This window comes from Crocodylus siamensis, chromosome 7 (genome assembly GCF_052110815.1).
Source record: "Crocodylus siamensis isolate JL-2025a chromosome 7, ASM5211081v1, whole genome shotgun sequence".
Classification (NCBI taxonomy): Eukaryota; Metazoa; Chordata; order Crocodylia; family Crocodylidae; genus Crocodylus; species Crocodylus siamensis.
This window is the reverse complement of record NC_143401.1, coordinates 47894012-47913776: the sequence shown is the minus strand read 5'-3', so window position 1 is coordinate 47913776 and position 19765 is coordinate 47894012. Positions and strand designations below refer to the sequence as shown.

Below are 19765 nucleotides of genomic sequence, written 5' to 3'. Positions count from 1 at the left end.
CCTTCCATTACAATACTTGAGGACAGAAAAATGCAGAGGTAGATCAGCTAACTGTTATAAATGAGAGGAAGCAATTTTAAATTGAAACAAGGGCAACAAAAATAAACAAAAGAGGGGAAAAGGTATAAAAGGAAATATTTATTCAGAGAAGATATCAAATGAGAACGTATAAGTCCATGACTAAGTCTCAGAACAAGGCAAAATTGATATATTACTGAAAACAGGAATAAGAGAATAAAAATGTGAGAGAATTGAATACTAAGGGGTTATGAGGGATACACTATATAATTTCAGAAGTGTTCTTTTGCCTAGTCCAGTGGTGCTCAACCTTTCTGGACTCAAGGCATCCCTCAGTGGACTTCGTAACCCTCCATAACTTTTTGTGAATTCAGTGGCCTTCAGTTTCAAAAGCTATAGCTTGTTTCCTTGCAGAGGGGCCTGGCAGTGGACATGGGGATCATCCAGGCAGGGACAAACCTGAGCCTGCTTTTATCTGTTCAGTTTATCTGTTTATCTTGCACCTCACTTATCTGCTCACAGCTCTCGGCACTCTTAAAAAGATCTGGTGGTACCCCAAGGTGTCCCAGCACCCTGGTTGAGAATCAGTGCTATAGAAACTATAGTTATATCATAGCACATTTCTATGGAAAATTTACTTTGGCAAAGTTGAGATGTGGTTCTGTATCTTCCCAATCTAGTTATCTTGACGTTATGACATTACCTTCCAGCTGTCTACTTTAGGTCAGTCACTCACATTTTTAAACTAAAATTTTAAATAAAGGGCCAGTGAAAGAATGTTTTAAAAATACTTACTAACAGCAACAGGCCAACTACTAAACCTCACACAACATATCGAAGATGGTTTCTAACAGAAGTTGATCACCGGAGCAGATCTGGTTGACCTATCTGCTGCATATGATACTGTAACACTGCATCATGATCCACAAACTACTTTATGACTAACAACTCACATCTAAGCCAGACCATCTGTAGCCTCATGGAGAACAGGCGCTTCTACATGTAAATAAATGGCCAGAAAAGTAGGTGGTGCTCTGTGACAGGTGTGCCCCTTTTGGGGTTTGTCCACCGGTGACCCCGCCCACCTGTTATGGGCCAACTGCTTGCCTTATCGCTTGCCATGCCTTGTTGTTAATTGATTAATTAAAAGATGTTAATTAAGTGGGAACTGCCCATTTTACCGGCCCAATGCAAGGGGGCACTATCTGTGGCTCCTTTCCTCCCCTACACTGCAGCCCAAGCCTTGCAGATGGTACTCACATCATTTAGTCTGGGCCTTACTCTATTCTGGCCCCCTTGCCCTCCCTGGGCTCTCTGTGGCTGTGCTTTACTGGGTGCCTCACTGGGAGTTCATCAAAGCTGCCTCCCCTCTCTGGGGCCTCTCGCTGCCTCCACCAGGGGCTTCTCGCTGCCCCCCCTCTCTGGGGCTTCTCGCTGCCCCCCCCTCTCTGGGGCTTCTCGCTGCCCCCCCCCTCTGGGGCTGGGGTCTCCACCTAGCTGTGGCTCCCCTATGAGGCCTCCTCCAACCCCTGATAGCCTCACCCAAACCTCTGGTTCTAACCAGCAAACACAAAACACAAGCCCCTGGGCTACAACATAAAATCTAAGCCATCCAGCTAAACATCATTCAGTCCCTACTAGGGAATTCTCCACCCCATAACAGCAATCAGGAGCTGCTCATGCAGTCAGGCTTCTCCCCTCTGTTTGCTCTGGCAGAGCTCCTTCTCTCTTGGTTGCTAGGGGGGAACTGCCAGCCTGAGAGTTTAAATGTGAACCAGGCCCTGCCTCTTCCAGTCAGCTGACCACTGGCAGGTGTAGGTCACCAGCTAAATTTGGTTGCCCTGGCAACTGGCAGCTGGAGCTCTGTGACAGGAGTATCGATACTGGAGCCTTTCTACTGGGGACACCACCCTCCTGTTATGGGCCAACCGCCTGCTTACTCGTCTGCCATGCCTTGATCTTAATTGATTGATTGATGTAATTAGGGGGAGGCTGCCCACTTTATGTGCCCCGGTGCCAGGGGGCGCTATCTGCAGCTCCTTTTCCTCCCCTACACTGCAGCCCAAGCCTCGCAAATGGTACTGACGTGGTTTTGACCTGGGCCTTGTTGTGACTTGGCCCTCTCCTTTACCTCCTTGGGGCTTCTCACTGCCTCCCCTTGCCCTGGGGCTTCTCACTGCTCCCTTGCCCTGGGGCTTCTCACTCTTCGTGGCCCTCTCTCTGAGCTCCTCACTGGCCCCCTCACTCTGGGGTTTCACAATGCTCCCTCACTCTGGGGCATTGCACTGCTCCCTTGCTCTGGGGCATCGCACTGCCCCCTTGCTCTGGGGCTCCTCACTCCTTGTGGCCCTCTCTCCAGGCTCCTCACTGCCCCCTCTTGCTCTGGGGCTTCTCACTGCTCCCCCTTGCTCTGGGGCTGGGGTCAATACACCCCAAATGCTGTGACCTGTCTGGTGCCAGGATCCCCACGCTACTGTGGAGCCCCTATGAGGCCTCTTCCAACCCCTAATAGCCTCATCCGGTCCTCCGGTTCAAAACAGCGAACACAAAAACACAAAACCCCTGGGCTATAATATAAAAGGCTAGACCATCTGGCCAAACAACATTCAATCCCTACCAGGAAAACACTCCAACCCCCAGCAGCGACCTGGAGCTGCTCACGCAGTCAGGGTTCTCCCCTCTGTCTGCACTAGCCGAGCTCCTCCTCCCTTGGCCGCCAGAGGGAAACTGCCTGGGCTTATATGGGTCAGGCCCTGCCCCTTCCTGTTAGCTGGCTCCCCAGTGGTTGTCCTGGCAACCAGCACCTGTTACTCTGGGTGCCCTGGTAACTGGCAGCTGGGCCTCCCCCTTCTTGCCACTAGGGGTCTCTCCTGAGCTGTTTTCTGCTCTTAGGCACAAGGCACCTGAGTGCTCTGCAACAGGCTCCTCACTCACTGCTAGGGCTCTTTCCTAGCAGTTTCCCCTCTCTAAAAGGAGCAGGGCGCCTAAGTGCTCTGTGACACTCTCAAAAGAAAAGCTTACCATAAGGCAGTGTGCTCGCCCCAGTTTTATTCAACATCTACACGGTCAGACACTTCCTGCTAAATGCCAGTGTTTCATTTATGTTGACAACCTCCACATTACCACACAGCAGAAGAATTTTGAGGACACAGAGAAGATCCAGGAGAAGGCACTGAACAAGATATCAGATTATTATTTAAATAATTTCCTGAAACTGAAACCTAGCAGAACCCAAATCTGTTCTTTGCATCTAAGCAAATGGGATGTGGAACAACACTTGAATGTCACCTGCGGTGACCAGAGTCTTGAACATCAGAAACACCCGGTCTGCTTAGGGGTAACACTAGATTGAACACTTACAAAAAGCACATATTAAATACCAAAGCCAACATCAACATATGAAACAACATTCTGCAAAAGCTCACAAATTTCAAGTGAGAAGCACATGTATCCATTCTATGTACTACTGCCTTAGCACTTTTTTTCTCTATGGCTGAATGTGCCTGCACCACCTGAGGACTCTCAAGTCACAGTACCCATATTGACACTGCCTTAATTGATACAAACAGAATTATAACAAGCTATCTAAAACCCACTCCTGTTGAATGGAGGCAATGAGGAAACCCCCCCCAGTGAGGAGTTAGAATCTGGCTCCAATTACAAATGGCACACATGGCAAAGACAATTGGCACATGTGGCAAAGCATGAACAGATTGAGAGTGGGTCTCGGCAGATGCAACTTTGTCATGAAATCACAGGGCCTCTATGCAACCGACCAATGTGTTTGTCAGGAGAAGCAAACCATGGGTCATCTCCTGAGATGCCCTGTAGCACCACAGTGCACCCCACAGGATCTGGCAACACCAATGCTAGAAGCAGTGGCCTGTGGAGAATATTTGGAACAGACCAGATAGAAAGGTTGAAATGGAGATACGATGAAGACAGCTAATAACAACAATTTTACATATGCAATGTATGTAGAAAACTTTATTTCTTTCTCTTTGTTTACTGGTAGAAATATTAGGAGGAAAAGTTCTTTGCCTTTTTACTGCTGATTATACTGATTATGCTTTCAACTTATTAAATCTTTTTTTAAACTCATGGGTAAGATTTTTTTTTTCAATTTCTTATTGTAACTATAATCAAAGTAAATTGCTAAAGAAGAATAGTGTGGGCTGAATGTAGCTACTTTACATTGGATTAAACAGTGTAGATACAGTAAAGGTAATTATTGTGTTCAAGATAATTAATAAGCTATAGTGCAAGAGTAAACTGCATTAAATAAATTTTCCCTTACAGTCTTTACTTTTGCCAAAATATACTTCATTTACAGGAACAATTAAGACAATTAAGATCTCTGGCTTAGGTTCTTAGCTTGCCTTGAGTAGCATTCAGTGTATGGAAGGAAGGGAACAACACTTGATTTTACCACTTCTTCCTCTTTCATCCTTCCTTCCAAAATCCCAGGTGCAACTGGTTTAGTTTTTGGCAAAATGGCAGCCTCAAAGCTGTTACAAGCTGTCTGGCTGCAATTTCTCAAGGGTTCATTTTGTATTATGGAATTCTCAAAGCATGGACCACCTGTCTATCTTCTCTTCATTGGGGGTTACCTATGTAGCCAACTCAAAATCAGACAGGGATTTCCCTACTTCAGGGTAATTCCTAGGTAGCTGATTGAGGCTGTTTTGCACCCTGGGGATGCAAACAAACTTTACCAGGGCAAGTATCTGACCTGGTGCAGTGGAAGTGTTTTTTAATGAAATCTAATAATCAGATTTCAGTCATTTAACAGGGCTGTTCTGTTACACCCATTGTTCTCCCTCTGATAGTCCTCTATGCAGTTACTTTGAGCCCTGACTTGCAATCCTTACTCAGGCATGACTCCTTCAAGTCGAGGGGAGTTTGGTTTCAGTAAGGACTGGGTCTTCAGGTTCTCTGGCAGCACAGAGGACTAACATATTTACTCAGGTATACACTCTTCCTGACCTGTTGGCAAATAATTTCAGATTATGTCCACTCAAACTGCAGGCAAAAGAAAACCCAAAACCCTCATTCTGTTTGGCAAGGATTTTAAGACAAAAAATCCCCACAGACTTAAATTTAAAAATCACAGAGAATAACAAAAAGTTCCATTAATTCTGCTTTCCTTTCCATCCATTTAAACTCTATATACAGAACAATGCTTTGTGGTTTGAGGCCTGTATAGGACTACAGCTAAAGAAAACTGCAGGAAAACACCCTTCTGGTTGGTTATATAACCCAGGTAGCATTTCACCAGTTTCCTGGGCCTTAGCCTTTTTATAGTTTCTCAGTTCACAATGGGACTATGAGTCTTTGGTCATGTCCTTTTGTCTGTAGACTCTCTAGGATGGTGTTTGATACGATGCTACACTTCTCAATATCCATGAACACTAACAGCCAGTAGCATTTATTAATTTGAACTTGACTTTTTCTTTAAAAAAACGTAATATGTACTTTAGTGCTTGTGAAAGGTGCCAGGTTGACAGCCCTAAGAGATTGCTTAAAATGTGGGCAATGACTAGCTAAATTTTCCTACTTTGCGTTTTCCATATCCATAGAAAATCATAGAAAATTAGGGTTGGAAGGGACCTCAGGGTCCCTTTATCAGTTCACTGAGACCTGGGCTAAAACACTGAAATCAGATTTATCAAACATGGCCAAAAGCCATCAGATGCCCCAAAGTTGTTCCCAATACCTATTTAAAAGGAAAATCATACTCTCATAACCAGGAGGAAAAGAATTTTGGGGATGATGGAGTCTTTAAGATAACATGTGAAATGTGTTGTGTCCCCTGCCTAAAAGGATAACAGAATATGCATAGTCAGTGATTAGATACATAGTTGTCTGACATGCATGCAAAAATATTATTCCTATAAACATTATTTTCTGCTGTATTTTTCATGCTTTACTCTTGGATTTCCTTAACAATGTCTTTCATCCTACTAAGATGCAACTGCTTGCAGCCATATCACCTTGGGTTTTTATAATCTCATGAACTCAAGAGGGTGAGGCTAATCAGTACCTGCATGAGTGATCTCAAAGGCATACCTAGATTATTCAGTAGTTGTCACTATCTGCTAAGGCAATGAACAGACATTGCATGTCCCCCAGGAGAAAGTCTTTTGTCTGATGTACAATAGATGTTATCTATTATCCTGCTTCAAGTCCCTCTGAAGCATTCCAGATAAAATGCACTAAGGCTTTTCCCCAATATAGCCCATTATACTTCTGTTATTGTGGTTCAATCCAGTGACAAACCTGTCAGGCCCTTTACTCTAGCTGGCCATTTACTGATAGAGAAGTAGTAATGTAGCTTGGAACAGCCTCCACGCAGATGGAGCCCTTGACTCCAGGCTGTGGAGGCTGCCTGGTGTGTCTACTGGGGGCTGGGATCTGGGCTCCAGGCACTCCTACTTGTGGGATGTGTTCACTGGTGGAGACTCTGGCAGACCGGGTGAGGGAACTCCATCAGGGATCATGTGAAGGACATTGATGCCTACTGACAGACCCTGCACCTGGAGAAGAGTGTCAGAGAGATCAGGAAGAAGAGTGAGCTTCAGCACGATGCCCCCAATGATGGAGAGTGAAAATTGGTCACATCAGGCTCAGAGCCACAACATGCATCAGCTGCTCTACTGACAGCCTTACACAACTATGCAGCCTTGACGTTATCATTGGATGAGGCATCTGCACCCTCCGCATCAAGAACAAGGGGAACAGCCACCCCCATCAAAGCATAAAAAGGGGGATTGTTGTGGGAGACTCCCTGCTGCAAGGAACAGAAGATGCCATCTGTCGCCCAGACCCCCTTGCTCGAGAGGTCTGCTGCCATCCAGATGCCAGGATCCAAGATGTAATGGACAGGATTCCAAAGCTGGTCCACCCTAAGGACTACTATCCCATGCTCTATGTCCATGTAGGCACCAATGGCATGGCAAGAAACAACCCCAGGAGAATAATGAGTGACTACAAGACTATGGGGGTGAAGCTCAAGGAACTAGGAGCACAAGTGGTCTTCTCCTCAATCCTCCCAGTTAGAGGCTGTGGCCATCAGAGGGAGGAATGCATTGAGGAAGTCAACCAAAAGCTTCAGAGATGGTGTCACTGAATTGGTTTTGGATTCTTCAACCTTGGTATGCAGTTCAACAGCACTGGTCTGCATGCAAGAGATAGTATCCACCTCACAGGCAGAGGGAAGAAGCTCTTTTCCACAAGAATCACAGACTTGCTGAGGAGGGCTTTAAACTAGACACACCCAGGGTAGTGGGGGTAGATTCCACTATTGGGTATAAATCCTCTGGCCAAGATGGCCCAGAGGAGGGTATTCATGTAGATGATTATCATCCAGATGATTATCAATGCCCCAAGACACTTGCAGAGGGACAGAAAACCTGAGATGACTAAGGATGAACTCAGATGTCTTTATGGGAATGCCAGAAGCATGGGCAATAAACAGGACGAACTGGTACTCCTTCTGGCAGACAAGGATTTTGACATCATTGGGTTGATGGAGACTTCATGGGATGATACATATGATTGGGCAGTGGATATTGAGGGCTACAGGCTCTACAGGAAGGATCGGGTTGGGAAGAAGGGTAGAGAGGGGTAGCTCTCTATGTGAAAGAGCAGTACCCCTCCCCTCCCCTCCCCTCACATTTGATTACATGGGGAAGTCTCTTGAGATGCAAGGGGGCTCAGGAGAAGGGGACCTGATAGTGGGAGTCCACTATAGGCCTCCCTACCAAGAAGAGGAGCACAACAGGATATTCTGCAGAGAACTGGCCAAAGCAGCCAGCACTAAGGACTTGATTGTCATGGGTGACTTCAACTACCTTGACATCTGTTGGGAAGACCATTCAGTCAGCTCCAGCAGGTCAACAAACTTCTTGGCAATTTTAGACCATCTGTCACAGGCTGTGGAGGGGTCAACTAGGGGGAAAGCCCCTCTGAACTTGGTGCTGACCAAAAGAGAAGACATGGTAGGCAACCTGAAGATGAGAGGTACTCTGGGTGACAGTGACCATGATTTGATTAGATTCACCATCCACCCAAAGGCTGGGAATTCTACAAGCAGAACAGAAGTCCTTGACTTCAGAAGGGCAAATTTTGGTAAACTCAGGAGTCTAGTTGGAAAGGCCCTTTGCAATCAGCGACTGGACAACTTGGGAGTTCAGGAATGGTGCCACTTCCCTAAGGAGGCAATTCCCATTGCTCAAAAAGAGGCCATCCCCATGCAGTCAAAAGGAGGGAAAGGGGCCAAGAGACCCACTTGGCTCAACAGGGACATCAGGGAACTTTTCAAAAAGAAAAAAGGAGTGTTCATGCAATGGAAAAATGGTTCAGCATCCAGAGAAGAGTACACTCAGACAGCCAGGGCCTGCAGGTGTGAGACAAGGAAAGTCAAGGCATGCATCGAGATCAAGCTGGAAACTGAAATTAAAAACAATAAAAAGTCCTTCTATAGGTACTTAGGGAGCAAGAAAAAAATCAAGCTGCACTGTGGTTTCCCCTACTGAATATGGAGGGGAAGCCCACAGCTGATCCCTGTGAAAAGGCAGAGCTCCTTAATTCTTACTTCGCATCAGTATTTTTTAAATCAGTCGTGAACTTGTCACCTGTCCAGAGGCCCAGAGAATATGGCGATGACACTAGCCCACATAAAATCAGCCCTGAACAGGTGAATGTACTCTTAGAACATCTGGATATTTTTAAGTTGGCTGAGCCAGATGACCTGCACCCGAGAGTCCTGAAAGAACTGGCCGAACTCAGAGTGGTGCCTCTGGCAAGACTGTTTGAAGAGTCATGGAACTCTGGAGTGGTCCTGAATGAATGGAATTAAGGGTAAGAAAGAGAAGAGGGACAACCCTGCTAACTATAGACTGGTGAGTCTAACTTTGATCCTGGAAAAAATCTTTGAAAAAATCATCAAGGAGGCCATAAACCACAAGGTCATAACTGGTGGGGTGCTGAGAATGAACCAACATGGCTTTGTTGAGGGGAGGTCATGCCTAACAAACCTGGTGTCCTTTTATGACCAGGTAACTAACCAGCTGGACATGGGACATGAGGTACACATCATCTACCTAGACTTCAGCAAGGTCTTTGATACTGTTTCCCATGAGAGTCTCTCAATTAAATTTGGGTGTACTGGCCTAGACCTGGCTATGGTGAGGTGGGTTGCAACTGGCTCAGCAGCTGATCCCAGCAAGTGGTAATTGATGGGGTGGCCTCATCCTGGAGTGCCATCTCCAGTGATCGTCCCAGGGATCAGTGCTTGGGCCCATGCTCTTTAACATCTTTATCAATGAGCTGGATGAGCGAGTGGAAAGCACAATGATTACACTTGCAGGTGACACCAAGTGGTGGGGAAATGTGGGCATATCTGAGGACAGGGCAAATATCCAGTATGATCTTGACATGCTGGTTCTATGGGCTGAATGCAATCAGATGAATCAGATCAACAGGGATAAGTGCCGGGTCCTTCACCTGGGTAGGAAGAACCTTCACAACTATACAATGGGTGGTGGTCCACTAGCTGACACTGCATCTGAAAGGGACTTGGGGGTGACAATCGACCAAAGGATGAATACAAAGAATGAGTCATCAGTGTGATGAAGTTGCCAACAGGACAAACAACTCTAGCGTGCATCAGCCAATGTGTAACCAACAGATCCAGGGAGGTGCTCCTCCCCCTCTATTCAGCATTGGAGAGGCCACAGCTGGAGTACTATGTCCAGTTCTGGGCACCGCACATCAAGAAGGATGTGGATAAGCTTAAAAGAGTACAGAGAAGGGCCACCCACACGATCAGGGACCTGGGAGATAGGCCCTATGAAAAGACTCTGGGAACTGGGCCTGTTCAGTCTGAGTAAGAAAAGACTGAGAGGTAACTTGATAGCCACCTACAAGCATGTCAGGGGCAAACACCAAGATCTAGGGGAACAACTCTTCACAAAGGCACCCCTTGGGAGGACAAGGTCCAAAGGGCACAAGCTAGTTGAGGAAAAATTTAGGATAGACATAAGGAAAAAATTCTTGTCCATAAGGGTAACTAGGATCTGGAACATACTCCCAGCAGAGGTGATGCAGTCACCATCCCTTGAGGTTTTCAAGAGGAGGCTGGACAAGCACCTCATGGAGCTTGTTTGAGCCCAATTACCTCCTGCCCATGGCAGGGGACTGGACTCAATGATCTTACAGGTCCCTTCCAGTCCTTCTATTCTATGCTTCTATGATTCTAAGAATAGAAAGGCATTTATTTCTGCTCTGTGTGGCTTCAGATACTAGCTTCAAATAGTGTCTTGTGTTCTTAGTTCCAACAACAGCAAGTAGCTCAGCTTGTGTGTTACAGCTGTGAATATCCCAGATAATCCAAGCAAAACATCCTTCCTTCCCCACCCGTATTAATCATCCAATCTAATTTACTATGTGTTCACTATGTTTAAATGTGTTTTCACCATTATGCATTACACTGAGTTTTAAAGTTACAGGTAAAGTTCAATTAAGCTTAGAATCCAAGAGTATCTATACACGTGCTCTGGGGTTGGGGTGAGGGGGCAGCATTTTAATTAGAGTGGTTCCTGGACAGCTATTCTAATTAAAACGCCATAGCGTCATGTATATTCTGTGTCCCACATTTCAAAATGGCAGCAGGGGGCACTTTAACTAATGCTCACTCAACGAGTTTTAGTTAAAGTGCCCCTGCCGACATTATGAAATGTGGGACACAGAATACATATGACACTGCAGCACACTGAAGCATTCTAATTAGAATGCTCCAGCTCCTATACATTCTATATAAAATGTGTCAGAGCACATGTATAGGCACCATAAGTGTGTCAAATGCCCCATTTACTACTTACTTTGCTGAACATGGTATATATTATGCCAAACACATAGAGAGACTTCTTAAACCCTTAAGTACACAAAAATGAAAACACTTCACAAGTAAGACTGGATTCTCAATTATTCAGTCTTGTTGAATCTATTAACGTTCACATTCAATAACTTTCCCTGGAGCAGTGAACTAGAATATAATTAATGAGACGACATCACTAGCTTACCACATGTTCATTGACATTACTGTAGTTGTATATAATCTGCTGATTTTGATAGTATTCTAATTGTCTTTCTGCCAGATCAACACGCTGCAAGAGATTCTCAATGAAGTGCTGGAGTCTGGCTTTTCCACGGAACTCTTTCTCAGCTGCTTCTTCTAGGAAGTGGTTAAAGGTAACAACTTCTCTGTTAAGACAAAAATATTCAAAGTACCATTTTTGTATTGGAATGCGGCTCAGGATGGCCCTGGTAAGAAAAAGTAAAGGAATATAGCACCTGAAATTCCCTTCCATGTCATTGTCCCAAAATATAACAATCATACCATGTAAACCCTTTAATCAATGTACCAAGTTCCATCTTAAAAATAAGTTAGGCTTCTATGCCCACTATTCCTAGTGGACAACTGTTCCAGAATCCTAGTCCCTAGTGGTTAGATTGCCACCAGAATCCCAGTCCCTGGTTCTAATTGCCACCCTTTTTGTGCCTACATTGTCCTTTTGCTTATCTTTTCTCTCCCAAATGTATTTATCCCTTGGTATATTTATAAACAGCAGTCATATCACATCCCAGACTTTGTTTTGCTTGGCTAAAGAAATGAAACCTTTGTTAGCCTTCTTCTGTAAAATAGGTGCTTAATTACTCTGATCATCCTAGGACCTCTTTCTGCACCTGTTTCAGTTAACAAAAACTTACACAATTGTAAATGATATATAGTATACATTATTCTCACCAAAGCCTTGTATAATGGCATTAATAGCTCCTCCTTTCTATTGCCAATTGCTTTCTGGATATATCCTAGGAATGCACCTGCCTTTTATATGACTATCCTCTAATTGACTAATACACTCAGGTTTTCTAGTCTGCCACTGTCTACAAATGATGAACATCTTATAATAGAAACTCTTGTTACTACTCCCTCAGTGCCTGACCTTGCCCTTAGAGCTATTGAATTTCATTTCATTTTTAGTTTTCTAGTTCTCAAGGTCAACCAATTTTTCCTCCTTGATATTTGGATTCATCTCTGTATTGCTGATGACTGCCAACTTTGTGCCATCAACAAATTTCATGAGGACAACAATGCAAAGGAGGGATGGTGATTTGCTCTTCTATTCTGCTGTCATGTTTCTAGGTTTTTTCCTGTAAATCACTGGAAAGGAAGAAAACTAAAAACTTGAAAAAAATCTATGGGATTACAAGAGGCTCTTTAAGAAATTCCTTTTGTTCAACTGTTAGCCAGGTTGGAGGTTAAACCACCCACAAGGGACAAAAAAGATGCCCTGTTATGCAACATAATTCAGTACTAGAAGATTCTTTGAGCCATGGCTTAGCCACCGTGCTTTTCAGGAGATTACTACAGCACAGACCTCTCCTTTCTCCACGTTCATTCATGTCTTTATGGCAGAGTGCTCCCAAAGAATGTCCCCTCCTTTAGCTGCACTTTATGATTACAATGTGTAAATGATAAAGAGATTTAGGAAAATGTTGCCACTTAGGTGGCTTCTTCTCCTAAAAGGACATTTACCACACCAGCTCCTGGCCAACAGCACTGAAAATGTTTATTGCAGCAAAGGAAGATATCTGTATGCAGTATAAGTAACATGAAATAAATAAAAGAATGCCAAATCAAAGACCAGGATCTTTCATATAATTTAAGAAAAAAACATAATTTCCATCTGCGATAGCTGGAGAAATTTTACAAAAGCAACTTTTAGTACATTCCAAAATATCTGTTTCCTTAATGTTTTTCAGGTGAAAAAGTGGTGCCTTTTTCCTTATTTAAAGATACACCAGTTTGACACTCAACCGGGGGTGTGAGCAGAAATAGAAAAAAATGTAAAGTTTGTCCTTGAAGCTTGCCAGTGTAATTTGATGGATTTGGTTTAAATTAACTAAATTATCTGTTCCCAAATAGTTTTATTTTAGCCTGATTCTCTATAACAGGCAATCATCAATCCTCTGGATCATGCTGTATGCGTAAGTCATGTGCCTGACGAATCCGCTTGTGGTTGACAAATTCAAGTTGCGAGTGATACAGCTTGTTACAAGTTTCATAGATCCATATGTTGCCTGAGATGGAGTCCAGTTTACAGAATGCTGCCTTCTTCTTTCTTGCTTTGCTTCTATCCTCTGGATGAAAGCCAGGACTTGTCGTTCCCCCCCCCACCCCCGATGGTCTGAGATGCCTATTAAACTTCACTTCTGCTTAGTTCTGGTTAAATGAGGTGTGTGTGTGTGTGGGGGGGGGAAACGACAAGTCCTTTGCAAATCCAGATTAGAATTGGTCTGATAAATGCTGAGCGGGGTGTGTGTAAATGTGGGTTGATTAGCATTTGGAGCACAGATTTCCCATCATGCAGTGCTCCCCTGTTTCTCTGATCCCAGAATTCACTGCGGTCTTTGCATCGGGCTTTCTTTTCTCTGTCTCCCATGTAAATGAATTGTCATCTGGGTCCATCTTGGACGTAAATGAGACCTAGGGAGTTGCTCCCTTGTCTGGAGGGCTTTAGGTACATCTCCCGCTGCATCTTCATTGTATTTTGTTCAGGTAGAGGAGGGGAAGAAATTCTTTGCGAGTCAGACAGGCTGCGTCCTGGGTTCTGTTTGGTATTTTGCCTTCCCACTTTATTTTCAGCATCTAATGCAGGCTATGTCTTAATAGCCACTGTGATAAGGGTCATGAAGTTGCATTTTAACTTTTATCCTCCCTGAACTTGCAAGGAGCCGGTAGCTCGAACAAGACTGTTGTGATTCAGAGAAGTGTACACTAGGCTAAGCATTTTCTCCCCTATATAAGAAATGAAGGGAAAGGGTAGAAGTGAAGAAAAAGCAAGTTGTAGGAGTTCTGAGTAGACAGCATGTAGGTATAAAATGAACACTCCACATTTAGGCGGTATGGGTTTAGGAGCAACTCTGATCATGCCAGGACTTGCCCCTAATAATAAACAGTTAATAAATTGAGATTGCTGGTATGTAGACACATACTTATTTGCTTTAGCTTCATTCAAAACTTGGGGTATGGGATATAGGGCAAAACTCATATTTGCCTAATGACAAAGGATAAAATTGGCTCAGGGGAAAAATATAATTGGAGACAAGTGTTAAAAAAAGAGATAAAGAAAAATTAGAAAGATAACATCTTCTAAAGCTTAGTTTGTTTAGGAGTACTCAAACATTTCTCTCTGCACTTCATTATGTTTTATCTAAAAAAAGTCTTAATTCCTTATAGTTGTACATAATCAACTTGTATGTTAACCTCCTGATTCAAGATATGAATACTTCAGCTGGGTTAGAAAGGACAGATCGGGAAGGAATTCTCCCTTTGCCTAGATATACAGCTGGGGAATACAGGCAGAACTTATTTTTGCATTTCACTGTCAAAAGCTGAATGCCAGGGTAGACAAGCAAATGATCTTATTGAGTATGGTAAATTCTATGCTATTTTCCTTGATGTAGCCTGTGGTGGGCCAGCGGGGGGTGCCCTGAGCCACCCACCTCACTACGTCCGACCACCTTCCAGGCCCCAAGTGCCTCCCTGGGGACACCTCACATCTGGCCGACCCCCATCCTAGAGCACACCCGCAAGCTGGGAGGTAATGTTGCCACCACCCATGGTCTGGACTGATCTTGGCCCTGTGCCCCCTGGGAAACATAGGCCTAGTAGTCCTTGAGGGTACTCGACCCACTGCAAGAACTTGGTGTGCTTCCCTTAGCCTGAAGCACCAATAGTGGTCTCCCTTAGCCAGCTGGACCAAGGGGACCCCAAGGCATGATCTAGACCATCTCCCAATAAGTCTCCCACACTAGGTACAGAGAACTTTATTGATTACAAGGAGTAGGTTTGGAATGGGGTACAGGGTGGAGAAATATCAAAGAATAACCCTTAGAGCAAAGTGGCATGATAGCCTTTGAGCACACATCTGAGTTACTGCAAGCTATATATCTAGTTAGATCTCAAATAGCTTACTCACAAGTATCATCCAGAGACAGATGGAGATTCCTTCTGGAGGCAAGCAGTACACAAGTTTCAAGAGAGTAAGTTTCGGATGGTCCAGTACTCATCATGGCTGCTGCCCCATCTCCTGGGCAGTCCTTAACTTATATAGATCTTATGACCTCATTTACCTGATCATAACAAGGCCAGCAGCTGTTGGCTGCCAGACAACCAATTTGAAATGCATCACTGGGTAGACTGGCAGTCTCTAGCCCCGTCTCCCAGCCATAATGTAACTACCCAGAACAAAAGGGAGATTAAGGCCTCCCACCCAGGTGTGTGAAGCCACTCATGTAGGCAAAGACAGCAGGTGTCCCCCTCCCTCAGGAATGTATCCAGCTCAGGTTACAATTCAGGGTTATTACCTGAAGTAGATGGGACCAGGGGTGCCTACACTCTGCAGTGACCATGTGTGATAGCCAGAACCAGAGGAGTTAAATCAATACATATATATTCTTGGAGATATCTGGTAATTGTCTGACCTTTAATATTAGCTAATGCAGTTTGCAAATTTGTAACCCGCAAATGTAACTTGCCTGTCCTAAGTTTAACCAAAGCATTGAAACTAATTGTCTGCACTGATCATGAGATTAACTGGGCCCCAAAAATAAAACTGCAAACATCAGCTAATCTAGACATTCTTACTTAAGGTTCAGCCATAACAGCAAATCCTGACCACAAAATATAATTAGCACCTTTCATAAATCCAAGGAGGAGCTGAAAAAAGAGGAAGAAACTAAGGGGTTGAACTTGGGTGGAGTAAATGCTAATCTCAAACTCCAAAGTGATGTGGCATGATTTGCTTATTTGGTGAGTCCAAGTTTAGGCAGTAACCTTTTATAATAATTTCTAACACCTTCTAATCCCATAGGGTAACAGCTGCAGGGCAAGAGATTAGCATAAGATAAAGTATAAAGGAGCATGTATGTCAAGTGACCAGCATGAAGGACAGGACAGAAGGAACATTGCTGTACCAAGCCTGGACCCTGGATTCCCAGTGTGAGCAAGGACTGGATCCTGACTTAGGGATCTTCCCGGTGACCCCTCGGACAGCGTTGATTGGGGACGCCTGACTTCGCTGGAACAACTTGGCATGCAGCTGGCATAGAGGGACTGCCGATAAGTTGTGAACCCCATGTGGGAACTCTTTGTCATTTTGTCTATTTGTTGTTATTATTTACTATTAGCTTTTTATTATTATGTTTGTCATAGGAACCTTTCTGTCAACTGCTGTGTGCTAAGTTACAAGTAATTTGCCTTTACTTCACTCCCGACTCACCTCCTTGATCCCAAACCCAGCAGCCTCACGACTGATATAGTCAGAGCACCTAGCTGGCCTGTGACAAAAACTGGCATCACGAACAGGATCAAGGATGGAGAGTTCGGGGGGGAAGAATGGTACAGAGGGGTGGGCCCCGCTGATTGCTTTGATAGAAGAGGTTAGAAATCCGGGGTGGGATAAGGAGAGGTTGAGACCCACCTGGAGCGATCCCACCATAGTACCCTGCCAGTGGGCCACGTTCGCTGCCGTGTAGAAGGGCAGACCCAAGAAAGGATGCTTGTCTTGGTGGCTGCCAACTTGCTTAAGACTGGGGGCGGAGGAGGCCACTCAGTTTCATCAAGAGAACCAATCCCTAAAAGAGTGAATAACCCAGTTTGAGAGGGAATTGAGAGAAGAAAAGGATTCTAGTAGTGTGGCTTCTGCAACGGCCAGAGAAGCACAAAACCGCCTGGAGATACTAGAGCATCAGGAGGGGAAAACATTAGTTGCACAGGCAATCACCTCCCTTGAGAGAAAGGTACAAGTGGCGCAGTCAGTTGAGCCCCCCCTTGAAAGGGTGTGACAGTGTATGGTGGGATACAAGAGACTGAGCTGTGGGATGACCCAGAAGGCGAGTATATGATACTTTCAGAAGAGGCCCACATGGTCCCACCTCCCTATGCCCCACCAGCCCAAGAGAATTTAGAGGGAGAGCTGGCCCAAACCTTCCCAATGCAAGTGACCCATGCTCATCAGGGACAACTCACCCAGATAGAGCAGCACTTCTTCACAAGGATGGAAATCCAAGGTCTGCAGGAACAGTACTGATCCAAGCCCGGGGAACCAGTAATGGATTGGTTAATACAAATGTATATAGAAGGGACAGCGGGAGTAAGGCTTAACTGCGCTGAAGCATCCCAGCTTGTACTGAGACCCGGCTTTCCCCTAATGCAGTTTGTAGCAACAACAGGGAGCACGACCTTGTTTAGTGCCATGGTGCAGGCAGTCGCACCAGAAAGAGAGCTCCACCCTAGCAGTCAGGGGTGGTCTAATGTGGAAGAGGCTGTATTTTGTTTATATCAGCTGGCACTGGAAAGAAACATAGACCATCAACAGCATGCAAATCAACTTGATGCAACACTAATAAGGTGGAAAAAGTTCTGTCGACGAGCACCCGTTGATTTCACCGCCACCATGCTGGCCAAGGAGCAGGCAATGATAGGAAACCCGGTAAGAGAAGCCATTCAGGAACTAGCAGAACTCTTTCCCCTCCTTTTGAAGCACAGAATAAATAAACCCTCATGCCAGGCCAAGGCCATGGTTGCAGCCAAAAGGGACGGCGAGTCAGTGGGGCCCCCTAAGTCCAGGAAAGTGTGGGGGTGAAAAATCTAAGACCCTGTATACACGGATGTGGAAAGATTTGCTGGCGGCAGGGTTTAGTAAAGAGCAAATTGATGGGCTGCCCACCACGGTCATGCAAAGGTTGTGGGCCAAGGGCAAGGGGCCATTGTGGGGGCAGTAGAGGATCGGGGACCGGTAATATGGAATAATATTGACCCCTTAATGCAAGTGCCTATAAAAAATTGTTTAAATAGAAGAAAAAGGTCAATCAACATGCTACTAGACACTGGCACTCAGCTGTGCATTTTGGACTGTGCAGAATGGAAGGGGGAACGGGGAACCCCCTACCAGGTGGTAGGAGTTGGAGGTACCAAACGACTGAGACATCTGGTCCGGCTCACAGTCATCTTGCCTAATGGCTCCATACTACAAGAAGATGCTGTAATGCTCCGGGGAGGGCCGAACCTACTGGGACTAAACGTGTTGGAGGGGAAGTGGTTTCTATTTAAGCAGGAAACCTGGCAGTTTGGCTGTGCCACATTTCAGGAAGGCGAGCAGGAAGACACAATGACGGCAGTAGCCCGATGTTCCATGACCCTGTTCCCCCTGCCGGCCATGAAGGGGGTACACTGATCTCAATACCACCCCCCCCACAAAGCAATGCAACCCATCCAGGACGTTATCAACCAGCAGCTGGAGGATGGAACCATCATTCGAACTCATTCCCCATACAACAACCCGGTGTGGCCAGTGCATGAACCAAATGGGGATTGGCGATTAACTGTTGATTTTAGGGCTCTGAATGCCAACACCAACCATCTGACAGCTGTGGTCCCATCCATGCCTGCACTAACAGAAAGCATTAGGTGTTATGGCCCCCAGTGGATGGGATCCATGGACATTAAAAACATGTTCTTTGCTATCCCCACTTATGAAGATCATTGGCCTTTGCTCGCCTTCACATGGCTGGGATAGCAGTATACCTAGAGAGTCCTACCCAAGGGTTGGGGCACAGCCCCACCTTGGCCCACAGAGTGCTAGCTGTGGTAGTCCATGAAGTCCAATTAGGTCATCCAGAGGCACATATCTGGCAGTATGTCGACAACGTCATGGTGGGAGGCCAAGACTGGGAATTAACCATTTGTGCTTTTGAGTCCCTAAAGGAGAAGGTGCAAGCGTTTGGGTTCACACTGTCCAACAAAAAGATCCAAGAAGCTGGGCCCCAGTGTGAATTCTTGGGAATCCAATGGCAGCAAGGTGGACCCAGCATATCAGCTACAGAGCTGCAGAGCCTGGTAGCTACATCTGCCCCCAACAATGTAAAAGAACTTCAAGCCCAGCTGGGAGCACTTAACTTCTGGTGTCTGCATGTCTCCAAGTTTAGTGGGTTGGCCCGGCCCCCGTATAATTTGTGTAAGAAGAAGACACAGTGGAAATGGAGCCCCAAGCACTAACATGCCATTCGAGCCCTCAAGGAGGCAGTAACCACCCACCTCCCTAGCAGTACAGCGCCCAGAAGGGGAGCTCTGACTCCATATAAATGTGTCCAATGGGGGGCCCCATTGGAGCTTGTGGCAAAGGGATACACCTGAGGCAGAGGGAAAACCACTTGGGTTTTAGAGCTGGGGCTGGAAAGAGGCTGAAGCCTGATACACCCTGCTAGAACAAATGCTGTGTGTGGCAGCTGCAGCTTTAAAAGCCACAGAGGCCCTGAGAGGGGACCACTGTCATAACCACCACTGATGCCCATCCTGGGAATGGCATTGTCTGACTGACACATCCCGCCAGGAGGGCGAGCCCAAGAAACAACAGTGCAAAAAGGGATCTACTATATTTTAAGTCAGGCTCAGCAGGTAACCCCAAAGGGGTATCCAGAGCTAGTGGAAAAGATCACAGAAAGCACGATTATCATATACCCATATGCAGCCAGCTCTGAAGAACTGTCTCCCATCAAAGAAGCACCTCCCTTTTCACCCGACACAGAAACTGGAGAAGACACAGAAGTCTGGTTTACCGACGGCTCAGCCAAAGGTCGCACCTGGAGGGGGGCTGCCATATAGATTTAAGCAACTCAC

General features: G+C 45.5%; 1 protein-coding gene across 2 annotated transcripts in view; it reads right to left on the bottom strand.

The window, feature by feature from the left end:
• ZNF365 (zinc finger protein 365) overlaps positions 1-19765 on the bottom strand; it is a 41156-nt gene that overhangs the window by 8723 nt on the left and 12668 nt on the right. For both annotated transcript variants that reach the window (XM_090057580.1, XM_090057579.1), the window contains exon 3: positions 11103-11283. In XM_090057580.1, coding sequence (XP_089913706.1) covers positions 11103-11283 — 181 coding nt within the window. The remainder of the gene's footprint in view (positions 1-11102; positions 11284-19765) is intronic.